Source organism: Macaca fascicularis, chromosome 19 (assembly GCF_037993035.2).
Source record: "Macaca fascicularis isolate 582-1 chromosome 19, T2T-MFA8v1.1".
Taxonomy (NCBI): domain Eukaryota; kingdom Metazoa; phylum Chordata; class Mammalia; order Primates; family Cercopithecidae; genus Macaca; species Macaca fascicularis.
The window spans coordinates 43,660,114-43,677,762 of record NC_088393.1 but is presented as its reverse complement, the minus strand read 5'-3'; the positions used below and the strand labels follow the sequence as shown (position 1 = coordinate 43,677,762).

Here is a 17,649-nt window from a genome sequence, read left to right as displayed (position 1 = left end):
TTCTTTTCCTATTAGAGTTGCTGTGGAGTGAACCCCCATCACTTTTTTTCTCTGTTTCCTCCTGCCATACCCAGGCATAGTTGTAGAAAGTACATAGCAGAGGGAGGTAACTAAAACCCCAGCATTATGACTGAAGAACTGAATAGGGGAGCTCCAGGGAACTAGAAAGTATCAAGAAGATCCCAGAAAGGAACAAGTTCAAAAAGCAACCCATGTTCAAGTTCAAAAAACCCAAAGTTGGCCCCAGCATGGTGGCTCACGCCTGTGATCGCAGCACTTTTGGAGGCTGAGGTGAGTGGATCACCTGAGGTCGGGAGTTTGAGACCAGCCTGACCAACATGGGGAAACCCCGTCTCTACTAAAAATACAAAATTAGCTGGGCGTGGTGGTGCACACCTGTAATCCCAGCTACTCGGGAGGCTGAGGCAGGAGAATTGCTTGAACCCGGGAGGCGGAGGTTAGGGTGAGCCGAGATCGTGCCATTGCACTCCAGCCTGGGCAACAAGAGCGAAACTCCGTCTAAAAAACAAAACAAAAACAAAAAAAAACCCCAAAGTTCAAAAAAACTCAGTTTTTAGGAACTCTTAGGCTCATTTTTGCCTGAATATATGTGGATCTGTCCCTAAATAACATATCGAAGACTTTAAGAACTAAAGTGTAAGTTTCAGATTGGATTGGATGGTGCACACAGTGGACAAATCCAAATAACACTGCAAAGGCCTTGAAAACTGACACTGGAGTCACAGTCCACACAAGGCTTGTTGGAACTTGCAGCCTGAACCCAACACGGTCAATACCTGTTAAAACAAAAGTATTAACCATCTCCATAGGATTTATTTTATGTTTTATTATTTTTTATTTTATTTTTTTTCTGAGACAGAGTCTCGCTCTGTCGCCCAGGCTGGAGTGCAGTGGCACGATCTTGGCTCACTGCAACCTCTGCCTCCCGGGTTCAAGGGATTCTCCTGCCTGAGCCTCCCTGAGTAGCTGGGACTACAGACATAGTGGCACACGTCTGCGGTTTCAGCCACTCGTGGGCTGAGGTAGGAGGATCGCTTGAGCCCAGGAGGTCCAGACTGCAGTGAGCTGTGGGTTTACCACTACACTCCAGCTGGAATTATCTCTATCCTATGCAATAAACAAGTCAAATTAACCACTAAGCCTAGCCTTTTTTTTTTTTTTTTTTTTTTTGTATTTTTAGTAGAGACGAGGTTTTACCATGTTGACCAGGCTGGTCTCGAACTCTTGACCTCAGGTGATCCGCCCGCATCAGCCTCCCAGAGAGCTGGGATCACAGACGTGAGCCACTGCACCCAGCCGAGAATTTTACTTAGATGTATCTTGGTATAATTTCTGAAGTTCAAAGAAACAGAGAAAACTCCACTGAAGTAACAACCTAGTGACTCAGGGTGTATCCTGTACATGTTTGTGTTTGGTGCTGCCCCTGCAGTTCTCTAAAGTTCTGAATTAGTTACCAGACTCAAGCTATCAGGGGATTTAATACAGAAATCTGGATTTCTGGTTTTCTTTGGAGAGCTGGAAAGCAGCACTGGACCTTCATTCTTACATGACAGCTGTCTCCTAGATTTAACAAGCACTTAACCCCTTTGAGAAGGAGTACAAGCTCTTTCACTAACCACTGTCCCCACTATTGCCTACTCCCACACAGACCCTGAGGGCACAGCCTGAGCTGCAACGTACATTTGCAATATTACTTTCTTAATCTCACCTTCATTACTGAAGGATATTTTTGCTAGATATAAAATTCTGGATTGACAGCTCTTTTTTTCAGCACAATAAATTACTGTTCCACTTTTTTCTGGCCTCCAGAGTTTATGAAGAGTAATCCAGTCATTCAAATCATTGTTTCACCCATAAGTAATACATTATTTTTTTACAGTTCTTTCACTATTTATTTTTTCTTTCATTTTCAGCAGTTTGATTATGATATGTCTGAGTATGGATTTCTTTGGGTTTATCCTATTTGGGGTGGCTTCTCAAAATGGCTTTGTTTTATCTTTCACCAAAATTGGTAAGTTTTCAGCCATTATTTCTTCAAATCTTTTTTGAGTCCTGTACTTTCTCTTCTGAAACCCTGATGACACAAATGTTAAATCTTTTCTTGTTCTACATTCCCAGAGGCTGTGTTGTTTTTACATTTTCCATCTTATTTTTACTGTTATTCATATTAGCTAATTTCTTTTGAACTGTCTTCAAGTTTATTGACTTTATTACCTCCATTCTGCTTTTGAGACTAGCCAGTAGTTTTTATTTTGGCTACTGCACTTTTCAGTTCTAAAATTTGTTTATTCTTCTTTATATCTTCTACTCTTTTGCTGAAACTTTCTATTTTTATATTGGTTTGCAGAGTGTGCATGGTTCCTTGTTCAAGCATTTTTAAAATATCTGCTTTAAAGTCATTATCTGATAATTCCAACATGAATCACCTTTATTTTGGTGTCTGTTGTCTTTTGCCATGTGAGTTAAAATTTTCTTCATTCTTCATATGTTGAGTGATTTTGGATGGTATCCTAAGGCATTCTGAATATTATTCTGTAAGACCCCAGATCTTCTTTAAATCCTATGGAAGCCAGGTACAGTGGCTTACGCCTGTAATCCCAGCACTTTGGGAGGTCGAGGTGGGCAGATCACTTGAGGTCAGGAGTTCAAGACCAGCCTGGCCAACGTGTTGAAACCTGTCTTTACTAAAAATTCAAAAAAATTAACTGGGTGTGATCTCAGCTACTCCAGAGGCTGAGGCAGGAGGATCTTTTGAACCCAGGAGGCGGAGGTTGCAGTGAGCTGAGATCACGCCTCTGTACTCTCGCCTGGGCAACAGAGCAAGATTCCATCTAAAAAAAAAAAAAAATTAATAGGCTGGGTGCGGTGGCTCACGCCTATAATCCCAGCAGTTTGGGAGGCCAAGGTGGGTGGATCACAAGGTCAGGAGTTCAAGACCAGCCTGGCCAAGATGGTGAAACCCCATCTCTACTAAAAATACAAAAGTTAGCCAGGTGTGGTGGCGCATGCCTGTAATCCCAGCTACTTGGGAGGCTGAGGCAAAAACAAAATGAAACAAAAACCACTTTCCTCATATATATTGTTCAGTAAAAAGGGAACCATCTGAATACTAAGAGTTTTAATCAACCCTGGAAATTTGTTTTATTAGGGTTCTATATCATTGCCATATTTTCCTTCCAGAATTCATATTTTACATTCATTTTATTTCTTACATCAATTTTTCTTCCCTGTGACTTACTGTTTTCTGTCATCATTTTCATCCTTCTCTGAAAGTTTTTTAAACAATTCATTCCAGCTTTTTCCCTAGCATTATTGAGGTATATTTGGCAAATAAAAATTATATATATTGACTGGGTGTGGTGGCTCAAGCCTGTAATCCCAGCACTTTTGGGAGGCCGAGGCAGGTGGATCACCTGAGGTCAGGATTATGTGACCAGCCTGACCAATATGGCGAAACCCATCTCTACTAAAAATACAAAAATTAGCCTGGTGTGGTGGCACATGCCTGTAGTCCCAGCTACTTGGGAGACTGAGGCAGGAGAATTGCTTGAACCCAGGAGGCAGAGGTTGCAGTGAGCCAAGATCGTGCCATTGCGCTCCAGCCTGGGCAACAAGAGTGAAAACTTTGTCTCAAAAAAAAAAAAAAATTGTATATATTTACAGTATGCAATTAGGTGTTTTGATATATGTGTATGCATTGTGAAATGATTACCATAATCAAGCCAATTAATGTATCTATCATATCACATAGTTACCAATTTGTATATGTGTGTATATGGTAAGAACATTAAGATCTACTCCCATAATAAATTCCGAGTATATAATACAGTATTATAAACTATAGTTACCATGGTATACATTCTGTACTGGTATTACTATTAATGGTATGTACTTACATGGCAGTATATACTATTACTATATAATGCTGTATATTAGATCTCCAGAAATTTTTTATTCTGCGTAACTGGAACTTTGTACCGTTTGACCAATATATTCTTTCCTCCATCCCCCAACCCCTGGCAACCTCCATTCTACGTTCTTCTTCTATGAGTTCAACGTTTTAGACTTCCTATATAAGTGAAATCACTGCAGTATCTGTCTTTCTGTGCCTGGCTTATTTCACATATGCCCTCCAGCTTTATCTATGTTGTTGAAAGTAACAGGATTTTCTTCATTTTTAAAGTTTAATAATATTCCAGTGTTTGTGTATTTGTATATATACATACACATTCCATTGTGTGTGTATGTATGTGTATGTGTGTGTGTATACATACATACACCCACACATCACATTTTCTTTATCAGTTTATCCATTGACTCCATATCTTGGCTATCATGAATGATGCTGCAATGAACATAAGAATGCAGATATTTTTTCCCCATACTGATTTGATTTCATTTGGATATATACCCAGAAGTGAGTTTGCTGGGTTATAGGGTAGTTTTGAGAAACCTCCATGCTGTTTTCCATGATGGCTGTTTCAATTTATGCTACTAACAGTGTACAAGGATTCCCTTTTTGCCACATCCTTTCCAACACTTGTTATTTTTTGTCTTTTTGATTATAGCAGTTCTGACAGGTGTGAGAGGATTTTGTTCATTTGTTTGCTTGTTTGAAACGGAGTCTTACTCTTGTTGCCCAGGCTGGAGTGCAGTGGTGCAATCTCGGCTCACTGCAACCTCCGCCTCTGGAGTTCAAGTGATTCTCCCGCCTCAGCCTCCCAAGTAGCTGAGATTACAGGTGCCCACCACTATGCCTGGATACTTTTTGTATTTTAGTAGAGATGGGGTTTCATCATGTTGGTCAGGCTGGTGTCGAGCTCCTGACCTCAGGTGATCCACCCGCCTTGGCCTCCCAAAGTGCTGGGATTATAGACCTGAGCCATGGTGCCCGGCAAGGAGGTGATATTTCATTGTGGTTTCAATTTCCATTTTCCTGATGATTAGTAATGTTGAGTGTTTTTTTCATATACCTATTGGCTGTTTCTATGTTTTCTTTTGAGAAATGCCCACTTTTTAAATTGGGTTATTTTTTTTCTTGTTACTGAGTTGAGTTCCTTATATATTTTGGATATTAGCATCTTACCAGATACAAGGCTTGAAAATATTTTATCCCACTCTGTGGATAGTCTCTTTACTCTGTTGTTTCCTTTGCTGTGCAGAAGCTTTTTAGTTTGGTGTAATCACATTTTTCTATTTTTCGCTTTTCTTTTATGTGTTTTGGGGTCATATGCAAAAAAAAAAATCATTGCCTAGACTGACATCATGGAACTTTCCCTCCTCTGTTTTCTTCTAGTAGTTTTATAGTTTTGTGTCTTATGTTTAAGTCTTTAATCCATTTTGAGTTCACTTTTGTATATGTATGTGATAGGAATTCAATTTTATTCTTTTGCATGTGGACATCCAGTTTCTCATCACCATTTATTGAACTGTCTTTTTCTCCATTGTGTGTTCTTGGCATTTTTATTGAAAATCCAATGACCGTAAATGCAAGGGTTCTGTATGGATTCTTGGTTCTGTATTCTGTTCCCTTGGTTGATGTGTCTATTTTTATGCCAGTGCCATGGTGTTTTGATTACTGCAGCTTTGTCATCTGTTTTGAAATCTATCTGATGTAGTGATGCCTCCAGCTTCGTTCTTCTTGTTCAAGATTACCTTGACTATTCAGGGTCTTTTATGGTTCCATATGAATTTTAGGATTGATTTTGCTGTTTCTGTGAAAAGTACCTTTGGAATTTTGTTAGGGATTCCACTGAATCTGTACATTGCTTTGGGTTGTATGGACATTTTAACAATATTAATTCTTCCCATTTATGAATACAGAATATATTTTCATTTATTTGTGTCTTCATTTTTTTTTATTATACTTTAAGTTCTGGGATACATGTGCAGAATGTGCAGGTTTGTTACATAGGTATACACATGCCATGGTGGTTTGCTGCACCCATCAACTCGTCATCTACATTAGATATTTCTTCTAATCCTATCCCTCTCCTAGCTCCCCACCCCCGCCCTTTTTTATTTAATGCAATTTTTTTTTAGACAAGAGTCTCACTCTGTTGCTTAGGCTGGAGTGCAATGGTATGATCGCAGCTCACTACAATCTATGCCTCCCGGGTTCAAGCAATTCTTCTGCCTCAGCTTCCCGAGTAGCTGGGACAACAGGCACATGCTGCCACGCCCAGCTAATTTTTTTTTCTTTTATTTTTGAATTTTAGTAGAGATGGGGCTTCACTGTGTTGCCCAGGCTGGTCTTGAACTCCTTAGCTCAACCAATCCACCCGCCTTGGCCTTCCAAAGTGCTGTGATTACAGGCGTCATCCACCACGCCTGGCGTGTCTTCATTTTTTTTCATCAGTGTTTTATAGTTTTACGTATACAGATTTCCTTTGTTAAAGTTTTTCCCAAGTATTTTATTCTTTTTGATGTTATTATACATGGGATTGTTTTCTTGATTTCTTTTTCTGATAATTTGTTGCTAGTGTATAGAAACAACTGATTTTTGTATCTTACTGAATACACATACATTTATAACTTTTTTTTTTTTTTTTTGAGACGGAGTCTCGCTCTGTCACCCAGGCTGCAGTGCAGTGGCGCAATCTCGGCTCACTGCAAGCTCCGCCTCCGGGGTTCATGCCATTCTCCTGCCTCAGCCTCTCTATTAGCTGGGACTACAGGCGCCCACCACCATGCCTGGCTAATTTTTTTTTTTTTTTTTTTTTTGAGACGGAGTCTCGCTCTGTCGCCCAGGCTGGAGTGCAATGGCACGATCTTGGCTCACTGCAAGCTCCGCCTCCCGGGTTCACGCCATTCTCCTGCCTCAGCCTCCCAAGTAGCTGGGACTACAGGCGCCCACAACCGCGCCTGGCTAATTTTTTGTATTTTTTTAGTAGAGACGGGGTTTCACCGTGGTCTCGATCTCCTGACCTGGTGATCCGCCCGCCTCGGCCTCCCAAAGTGCTGGGATTACAGGCGTGAGCCACCGCGCCCGGCTTTTTTTTTTTTTTTTTTGAGACAGAGTCTTGCTCTGTCGCCCAGGCTAGGGTGCAGTGGCCGGATCTCAGCTCACTGCAAGCTCCGCCTCCCGGGTTTAGACTATTCTCCTGCCTCAGCCTCCCGAGTAGCTGGGACTACAGGCGCCCGCCACCTCGCCCGGCTAGTTTTTTGTATTTTTTAGTAGAGACGGGGTTTCACCGTGTTAGCCAGGATGGTCTTGATCTCCTGACCTCGTGATCCGCCCGTCTCGGCCTCCCAAAGTGCTGGGATTACAGGCTTGAGCCACCGCGCCCGGCCTAATTTTTTGTATTTTTAATAGGGGTTTCACCATGTTAGCCAGGATGGTCTCAATCTCCTGACCTCATGATCCACCCGCCTTGGCCTCCCAAAGTGTTGGGATTACAGGCATGAGCCACCGTGCCAAGCCTTATTACATATTTTTTTTTTTGGAGACAGAATCGTGCTCTGTCACCCAGGCTGGAGTGCAGCGGCATGATCTTGTCTCACTGCAACCTCCGTCTCCTGGGTTCAAGCAATTCTCGTGCCTCAGCCTCCTGAGGAGCTGGGATTACAGGTGCCCACCACCACACCTGGCTAATTTTTGTATTTTTAGTAGAGACGAGGTGTTGCCCTGTTGACCAGGCTGGTCTCAAACTCCTGACCTCAAATGATCTGCCCGCCTTGGCCTCCCAAAGTGCTGGAATTACTGGTATAAGCACACTGAGCTGTAAATAAATAATATTTATTACTTCTAACAATTTTATGGTAGATCCTCTAGGGTTTTTTTGAACTTGGATGGCTTTTATTCCTTTTTATTGCCTTAAATGAATAAAAAGGACTTTTGGTACTATGTTGAGCAGAGTGTCAAGAGCGGATATCCTTGTCTTGTTTCTGATCTTAGGGGAAAAACCTTTATCTTTCCAATGTTGAGGATAATGTTAGCTGTAGGTTTGTCATATATGGCCTTTATTATGTTGAGGTAGATTCCTTGTACACCTAATTTGTTGAGAGAGTGTTGATTATGAAAGTATGTTCAATTTTGTAAGATGATTTTTCTGTGTCTACTGAAATGATCATGTGGTTTTTGTCCTTCACTTTGTTAATGTGATGTATCACATTGATTGATTTGCTTATGTTGAAACGTCCGTATCCTAGGAATAAATCTCACTTGATCATGCTGTATGATCCTTTTAATGTGCTGTTGAATTCCATTTGCTAGTATTTTGTTGAGGATTTCTGTATCTATGTTCATCAGGGATATTGGCCTGTTATTTTCTTTTCTTTTTTGAGACGGAGTCTTGCTGTGTGGCCCAGGCTGGAGTGCAGTCGCACGATCTCGGCTCACTGCAAGCTCCGCCTCCTGGGTTCACGCCATTCTCCTGCCTCAGCCTCCCTAGTAGCTGGGACTACAGGCGCCCACCACCACGCCCGGCTAACTTTTTGTATTTTTAGTAGAGACGGGGTTTCACTGTGTTAGCCAGGATGGTCTCGATCTCCTGACCTCGTGATCCGCCCGTCTCGGCCTCCCAAAGTGCTGGAATTACAGGCGTGAGCCACAGCGCCTGGCCGGCCTGTTATTTTCTTGTAGATTTTTTGTCTGGCTTTGGTATCAGGGTAATACTATCCTCATAAAATGAGTTTGGAAGTGTTCCGTCTTCAACATTTTGGAAGAGTTTGAGAAGAATTGGAGTTAATTCTTCTTTAAGTGTCCGATAGAATTTACTTGTGAAGCCATCAAGTCTTTGTCTCTTCTTTATTAGGAGGTTTTGGATTACTGATTGAACTATCCTACTCATAATTGGTCTCTTCAGATTTTCTCTTTCTTCATGATTCAGGCTTGGTAGTGTATGTTTCTAGGAATTTATCCATTTTTTCCTAGTTTATCCAATTTGTTGGCATATAATTATTCGTAGTAGTCGCTTATGATTCTTTGTTTGTGTTGTTGTTGTTGTTTTAGAGATGAAGTCTCCCTCTGTTGCCCAGGCTAGAGTATAGTGGCATGATCATAACTCACTCCAGTTTTGAACTCCTGGGCTCAGGCAATCTTCCTGCCTCAGCCTCTCAAGTAACTGGGGCTATAGTCGTGCACTACTCTGCCGAGCTAATCCTGACTGTTTTATGGTGTCTTTGTTCCTAGCTCACTCTTTCTTTCTGATTTGATTTTTTTATGGTGGTATGATTTGATGTTTCTTTGTCTTCAGTGTATCTACTAGAGAGTTTTTCTTTGTGGTTACCATAAGGCTTACATAAAACATCTCATAGTTATAACAGTCTATTGTAAGTTAATAATACCTTAACTTTAGGCTGGGTGTGGTGGCTCACACCTGTATTCCCAGCACTTTGGGAGGCTGAGGTGGAAGGATCGCTTGAGCCCAGAAATTTGAGACCAGCCTGGGCAACATAGCGAGACCCTGTCTCCACCAAAATGTTTAAGGATCACTTGAGGTCAGGAGTTTGAAACCAGTCTGGCCACCATGATGAAACTTTGTCTCTACTAAAAATACAAAAAATTAGCCAGATGTGGTGGCAGGCGCCTGTAATCCCAGCTACTTGGGAGGCTGAGGCAGGAGAATTGCTTGAACCTGGGAGGCAGAGGTTGCAGCAAACCGAGTTTGCGCCACTGCACTCAGCCTGGGAGACAGAGCAAGAGTCTGTCTCAAAAAAAAGTTAACCAGGTGTGGTGGTACACATCTAGTTCCAGCTACTCAGGAGGTTGAGGTAGGAGGATCTCTTGAGCCCAGGAGGTTGAGGCTACAGTGAGGACCCTGGCCTGGGCTACAGAGCAAGACCCTGTTTCTCAATAATAATAATAATAGTAATAATAATAATAATAGCTTAACTTTGACCACATACAAAAAGTCTGCACTTTTCCAGCCACATTACGTTATTGATGTTACAATGTACGTCTTTTATATATTGTGCATCTATTAGCAAATGATTGTAGGTTTATTTTTAATACCTTTGTCTTTTAACTTTTTTTTTTTTTTTTTTTTTTTGAGACAGAGTCTTTGTCTGTCACCCAGGCTGGAGTGCAGTGGCACGATTTCAGCTCACTGCAACTCTACCTCCCAAGTTCAAGCAATTCTCCTGCCTCAGCCTCCTGAGTAACTGGGATTACAGGCACACGCTACCTACCCAGCTAATTTTTATATTTTTAGTAGAGACGGGATTTCACCATATTGGTCAGGCTGGTCTTGAACTCCTGACCTCGTGATCTGCCCACTCCAGCCTCCCAAAGTGCTAGGATTACAGGTGTGAGCCACTGTGCCCAACCTTATCTATTAACTTTTATACTAGAGTTAAAAGTGATTTATGCACTATTATTACATTATCAGAGTATTCTGAATATAACTATATTCATACCTTTACAATGAGTTTTATATTTTTATATTGTTAGTGTCCTTTTCTTTCTACTTGAAGAACTCTTTTTGGTGTTTCTTATAAGTTAAATCTAGTGTTGATATCCTCTCACGTCTTTTGTTTGGGATTCAGTGATCAGATTAAATGCCTTACAGCTATCAGAGAAAGATTGTATGATGTACGGTTTTTTTTTTTTTTTTTTTTTTTTTTTTTTTTTTTTTTTGAGGCGGAGTCTCACTCTGTCGCCCAGGCTGGAGTGCAGTGGCACGATCTTGGCTCACTGCAAGCTTCACCTCCCAGGTTCACGCCATTCTCCTGCCTCAGCCTCCCGAGTAGCTGGGACTACAGGCGCCCACCACCTTGCCTGGTTAATTTTTTGTATTTTTAGTAGAGACGGGATTTCACCATGTTGGCCAGGATGGTCTCGATCTCCTGACCTCGTGATCCGCCCGCCTTGGCCTCCCAAAGTGCTGGGATTACAGGCGTGAGCCACCACGCCCGGCATGATGTACGTTTTTACCATATCATCTGGTATGATTTCAAACTATCTTCCTTACATAATTCAGAACATTATTCCACAAAAATATTGAGTACCTATTAGTGTCATACACTTGATGATTTTACAGATGATAAAAACAGTGTTCATTGAGGTTTCATAATTTGTCTATGGCCTCTCAGCTAGTTAAAAAGTCCAGAATTCAGACCTCTTTTACAACCCTAAAGCCTTCAGTTTTCTCAACCACCTTGCTATACTCATTTTTTCTTTTCATCATATCTCATTTCGTAGTCATTTCTTTCTCTATGGGTAAGTGATAAGAATACTAGCTGAGATCCTGTCCCTCTGTAACCAGACCAAGCTATTTCTTTTAAAAATATATTTGTATTACATGTATATTATAATAGTTTACAAAGCTGTACCTTCCTTACCCCTCCATTTCCTTGTCTAAGAGTCAGTGACTTTCTTTTTTTTTTTTTTTTTTTTTTTTGAGACGGAGTCTTGCTCTGTCACCCAGGCTGGAGTGCAGTGGCCGGATCTCAGCTCACTGCAAGCTCCGCCTCCCGGGTTTACGCCATTCTCCTGCCTCAGCCTCCCGAGTAGCTGGGACTACAGGCGCCCGCCACCTCGCCCGGCTATTTTTTTGTATTTTTTAGTAGAGACGGGGTTTCCCCGTGTTAGCCGGGATCGTCTCTCGATCTCCTGACCTCGTGATCCGCCCGTCTCGGCCTCCCAAAGTGCTGGGATTACAGGCTTGAGCCACCGCGCCCGGCCGAGTCAGTGACTTTCAAGTCTTCTAGCTATTCTCCCTGACTTTATTTTTTTTAGGAATCAAGGGGTCGGGCCTAATGTCCCCACTTTTGTATGGAAATTCTTTTTTTTGTGTGTTGTCTGTTTGTTTGTTTGTTTGTTTGTTTGAGATAGAGTCTCACTCTGTTCCCTAGGCTGGAGTGCAGTGGCGCGATCTTGGCTCACTGCAACCTCTGCCTCCTGGGTTCAAGCAATTCTCCTGCCTCGGCCTCCTGAGTAGCTGGGATTACAGGCACGCGCTACCACAACTGGCTAATTTTTGTATTTTTAGTAGAGATGGGATTTCACCATTTTGGTCAGGCTGGTCTCAAACTCCTGACCTCGTGATCCACCTGCCTTGGCCTCCCAAAGTGCTGGGATTACAGGCATAAGCCACCGTGCCTGGCGGAAATTCTTCTGTGGTATTTACAAACATTAATCCCAATCCTCACAACAGCTGTAAGGGCTATCATTCCTATTGTATTAGACAGAGAACTGGAGGTTTGGAAAGTGGAACTAATTTGCCCAAGAAAACAAAGCTTATAATTATTCAAGTTTGAGTATAAAACGCATGTAACTGAATCTAGTATCTCTGATCTGTCAGTACCATACAATGCCTTCCGTTTTACTCTCTCTCCTTTCCTTGAACCTACAAATGTCTTTTCTGCCAGTCAGTCATCACTACTATAGTGCTCGTGTACTTGTTAAGTCCCCTCTTCTCTTTAACAAAGGCCAGCATCTCAGAATTACAAGACAAACACTATTTTCATCCAACCCCAAACATATATCATATCTGTGCACACATGAGTCCTACCTACCACTCATACTATGTTCATTCCACACTTGACTTTTCTTAAGCTAGGCTTTTTTCTGGATGGCTACCCTCTAGTTCCTTATCATTTTTTAAAGAGCTCTGGACCTCCAGTTACAGAATCCAGACCAGGGCTATCCAAGAGAACATTCAGTGGTATTGGAAATGTTTTATATTTGTGATGTTTAGTACCGACTTCCAGTACAAAAGCTACCAGCCAAGTTTGGCTGTTGAACATTGGAAATGTGAATAGTGTGACTGAGAAACTGAATTTTCAAATTCGGCTTTTATTTCAAAATAAAATGCACACTTCATTTAAATTATTTGAAAAATTTTTTTATTATTATACTTTAAGTTCTAGGGTACATGTGCATAATGTGCAGGTTTGTTACACATGTATACTTGTGATATGTTGGTGTGCTGCACCCATCGACTCGTCAGCACCCATCAACTCATCATTTACATCAGGTATAACTCCCAATGCAATCCCTCCCTCCTCCCCCCTCCCCATGGTAGGCCCCGGTGTGTGATGTTCCCCTTCCCGAGTCCAAGTGATCTCATTGTTAATTATTTGAAATTTTAAATACGACATGTAGCTAGTAGCTACCGTGTTAGACAATGCGTATCTAACCAGGGGCTGGCAAACTTTTTCTTGAAAGGCAAATAGTAAGTATTTTAGGTTTGCAGTTCACACGTTCTGTGTCATAACTACTCACTTCTGCCCTTTTAGCGCAAAAGCATCCATAGACAATACGTAACAAGTATGGCTAATAAAACTTCATTTATAAAAATCGGTGCGGGGCCATAGGCCATAGTTTACTGATCCCTGGGAATTTTCCATTAGGCGTATTCATTTCATCCTGACAATAGCCCTGTTAACAGTGTGATTGATTATTTATTTATTTATTGAGACAGAGACTCACTCTGTCGCCCAGGCTGGAGTGCAGTGGCGCAATCTTGGCTCACTGCAACCTCTGCCTCCCGGGTTCAAGCAATTCTCGTGCCTTAGCCTCCCCAGTAGCTGGGATTACAGGCGCATGCCACCAGGCCCAGCCAATTTTTATATTTTTAGTAGAGACAGGTTTCACCATGTTGGCCAGGCTGATCTCAAACTCCTGACCTCAAGTGTTCTGCCTGCCTCACCCACCCAAGGTGCTGAGATTACAGGTGTAAGCCACCATGCCTGGCCATTTCCCTTATTTTACAATTAATACTGTGGGATCCTATTATATGTCCCATGTGTATATATGCAATGAGACATTTTGTGTGTGTATGATTAGAGTCATCCTTTAACAAGGGAGACAGGACTAAGGCATGTGTGTATTTAGCAAGCTTCCCAAAGTAATCCTGATCTATAGCAATGTTTGGGAAGCAGTGACTTATTTTGTTTTCCTAATCACTACCCTCATCTTATTATGTAACCTGTCTTCTAACTCTCTTTTTTCCTCATTCATTTGTAAAAAAAAATCAGTGAAATTCTCCCATATTGATTGAAGTTTCGTTTCTCCCAAATAAGAAAAACATGAGTGAATTACTTTCATATTTTCTTTCAGTCCTGGAATCAAGATGTGAGACCAAGAAATTATTTCTGAAGAAAGAAATTTATGAAATAGAATCAACCCAGTGGGAAATAATGGAAAAACTCACAAGACATGATTTTCAGTGCTCTAGTTTCAGAGATGATTGGGATTGTAATATCCAGTTTGAGAAACAGCTCGGCTCTCAGGGGGGACATTTCAATCAATTGGTATTCACTCATGAAGATCTGCCCACTTTGAGTCAGCATCCATCCTTTACATTACAGCAAATCATTAATAGTAAAAAGAAATTCTGTGCATCTAAAGAATATAGGAAAACCTTTAGACATGGCTCACAATTTGCTACACATGAGATAATTCATACCATTGAGAAGCCCTATGAATGTAAGGAATGTGGAAAGTCCTTTAGACATCCCTCAAGACTCGCTCATCATCAGAAAATTCATACTGGCAAGAAACCCTTTGAATGTAAGGAATGTGGAAAAACCTTTATTTGTGGCTCAGACCTTACGCGACATCACAGAATTCACACTGGTGAGAAACCCTATGAATGTAAGGAATGTGGGAAGGCCTTTAGTAGTGGTTCCAACTTCACTCGACATCAGAGAATTCACACGGGTGAGAAGCCTTATGAATGCAAAGAATGCGGGAAGGCCTTTAGTAGTGGCTCAAACTTTACTCAACATCAGAGAATTCATACTGGGGAAAAACCGTATGAATGTAAGGAATGTGGCAATGCCTTTAGTCAGAGCTCACAACTTATTAAACATCAAAGAATCCATACAGGTGAGAAACCTTATGAATGTAAGGAATGTGAAAAGGCTTTTCGTTCTGGCTCAGACCTTACTAGACATCAGAGAATTCATACTGGTGAGAAACCCTATGAATGTAAGATATGTGGGAAGGCTTATTCTCAGAGTTCACAGCTTATTAGTCATCATAGAATTCATACTAGTGAGAAACCCTATGAATATAGGGAATGTGGAAAGAACTTTAATTATAACCCACAACTTATTCAGCATCAAAATTTGTACTGGTGATGAGCCAGAATATATGAAATGTGTAGGGAGGCTTTTAATTATGGCTCAAAACAGAATTTATCTTGTTAATAATTTCCCTAGATGGAATAATGTAGAAACATTGTATTTGTGGACTATAGCTTATTCAGCCTGGAAAAAATAATGTTGGAGAAACACCCTATGATAGAATATATTTTGAAAACCTTAACCAAATGCTCACTTCTCTTGACATCAGATAATTCAGTCTGTCGTACTGAAAATGACAGCACTTTTAACACCTTTCTAACCCTCTTAAACATCAGAGAATTTTTGTAGAAATGTAGTCCTGTGGTTTTCATTTTTTCCTGTAATTTGTCTAACTTACATTCTTAAAAATACTTTTAGTATCTGGGAGAAATGACCTCTTTATTTTTGAAGATGGCTTATTCTTTTCATTCTTTATAACATTAAGGCTTTCTTACTGTAAAAATGTTCATGAACAACATTTTACTTAATAGAGATCCTTCAATATTTTCATGGTGTTTCATTGTGTTACTGTAATATCGCTTATGAAATCCTATTGGTGGATATCATGGTCTCCTCTAGATATTTTGCCATAATACATGCCAAAATACAAGTCCCTGATGGACATTCTCCCTAAGCACATATTCGTATCATATCTTTTAACTGCAGAAATAATGTGTGAATATATTTTCCTTATAAAAGATGCAAGCATTACAAAAAGGCAAATGTACCCTTTGACCATTGTCTTGTGTCCATTCCCTTCCCAAAGTATAGTCTTTATCAGTTTATTGTTTATTGCTGATCATTTTTCTGTTTATATATACATGCGTGTCTCAGTAAAAATTAGAAAATGGGGGATAATTATAATACCTACCTCATAATGCTTTGTGAGGGTTAAATTAAGACCCATAAAGTGCTTAGCATTGTGCCTGACATGATAAATGCATACTCACTGAATGTTAGTCATCATTATTATATTCATCGTCATCAGTATTATTATTTGTAGAAAGGCTTTTTAACTTCTGCAGAACTTAGTCACCATTAGGCAGGGTAATTGACTGAAGAAAGACCCTTTTTGAAGGTAACAAGTTAAGAAAATTTCCCATCATCATGTACTTCCTATTGAACATGGAATAATCCTAGCTATTGGTGGGGAAAGTACTGTGAATAATGTGTGTGAAGGACTTTATTCCAGAATACTCTTTTTGCCACATTATATACCCAGTAAAAAAGAAAAGAGAACATAAACAAAATATTGGTGCACTGAGGAAAAAAAGTATGAAAAGAGAAATAGCATCATATTTAAAAAATGGACAGAGATAGAAACATAGTTACAGATTTAAAAGGTTATGTTAAATATAATGCTTTTTTCTGATATGTTTGAAAATTTAAACAAAATGATTTTTAAGGCAAGTATACATCAATATTGACTCCAAGAAAATTAGGACTCTTGGAAGACTCTCATAAACACAGAGAATGGGAAAAATGAGCATGTGATCAATTAACTATTACTAATGAAGCACGAAATCCAGTTTCTTTCTAAGGAAAACTTTATCAAATGTTCAAGGAACTATTTCAGTTATATAGAAGTACATGTCTTGGCTCATGCCTGTAATCCCAACACTTTGGGAGTCTTAGGTGTTAGGATTATTTGAGGCCAGGAGTTTGAGACCATCCTGGCCAACATGTTGAAACCCCATTTTTAGTAAAAAATACAAAACTTAGCCAGGTGTGGTGGCACATGCCTGTAATCCCAGCTACTGGGGAGGCTGAGGCAGGAGAATCACTTGAACGCAGGAGGCAGAGGTTGCAGTGAGCCAAGATCACGCCACCGCACTTCAGCCTGAGACAGATTGAGACTGTGTCTCAAAAAAAAAAATGTCCACAGTGTAGCTTTGGGGTTAAGTTAGTGTTTTGAAATGGGCCTTCCCTGTGCTCAAAGCATGCTTAGCAAGCAGCTCCCCACACTGGACAGATCGCATGTGTGGAAGGATGAAGTTTATGTCTGTAGAACTGTTATTTTATGCCCCACTTCCTTTTTTCTTAGATCCTGTGTAGACGGGTCTCTCTGAATGTTGTGTTACTTTACTGGCATAAGGAAGTAAAATATTTCATAATAAATTTGAGAAAGGTAGAGTGAGTAAAAATATCTGCAAATGAGAGAATTACTAAAAATGGACTGTTGTAATATTTTGCATTATCAAAATGAGAATTGCCCAATGAAATTTTTTTTACTTTCTTTTCTTGTGTGCTTATAAGTCTTTAAAGTTCCTCATCTAAAATTAGAGATAGTGCATTTGCACCCAAATTAATGAAGCAATACCATTAAAGAAAAAGAAAAGGGGCTGGGTGCGGTGGCTCACGCCTGTAATCCCAGCACTTTGAGAAGCCAAGGCAGGTGGATCACGAGGTCAGGAGTTCAAGACCAGCTTGGCCAATATGGGGAAACCCCATCTCTACTAAAAATACAAAAATTAGCTGGGCGTGGTGGTACATGCCTGTAGTCCCAGCTGCTCGGGAGGCTGATGCAGGAGAATTGCTTGAACCCGGGAGGCGGAGGATGCAGTGAGCCGAGATCCTGACTGCACTCCAGCCTGGGCAACAGAGTCTCAAAAA

At 40.6% G+C, this 17,649-nt stretch overlaps 2 protein-coding genes across 16 annotated transcripts in view; both read left to right on the top strand.

Moving 5' to 3' along the window:
* ZFP82 (ZFP82 zinc finger protein) overlaps positions 1 to 17,649 on the top strand; it is a 90,429-nt gene that overhangs the window by 26,949 nt on the left and 45,831 nt on the right. The gene's annotated exons all lie outside the window — the stretch shown is intronic.
* ZNF566 (zinc finger protein 566) overlaps positions 1 to 17,649 on the top strand; it is a 46,060-nt gene that overhangs the window by 27,248 nt on the left and 1,163 nt on the right. For 14 of the 15 annotated variants that reach the window (XM_074023285.1, XM_074023283.1, XM_065536502.2 and 11 more), the window contains one exon: positions 14,027 to 17,507. In XM_074023285.1, the coding sequence (XP_073879386.1) occupies positions 14,107 to 15,051 (945 nt within the window). In that variant the 5' untranslated portion in view covers positions 14,027 to 14,106 and the 3' untranslated portion in view covers positions 15,052 to 17,507. Of the gene's footprint in view, positions 1 to 14,026; positions 17,508 to 17,649 lie in introns of those variants that run through there. The other variant, XM_074023282.1, reaches the window with a different exon arrangement.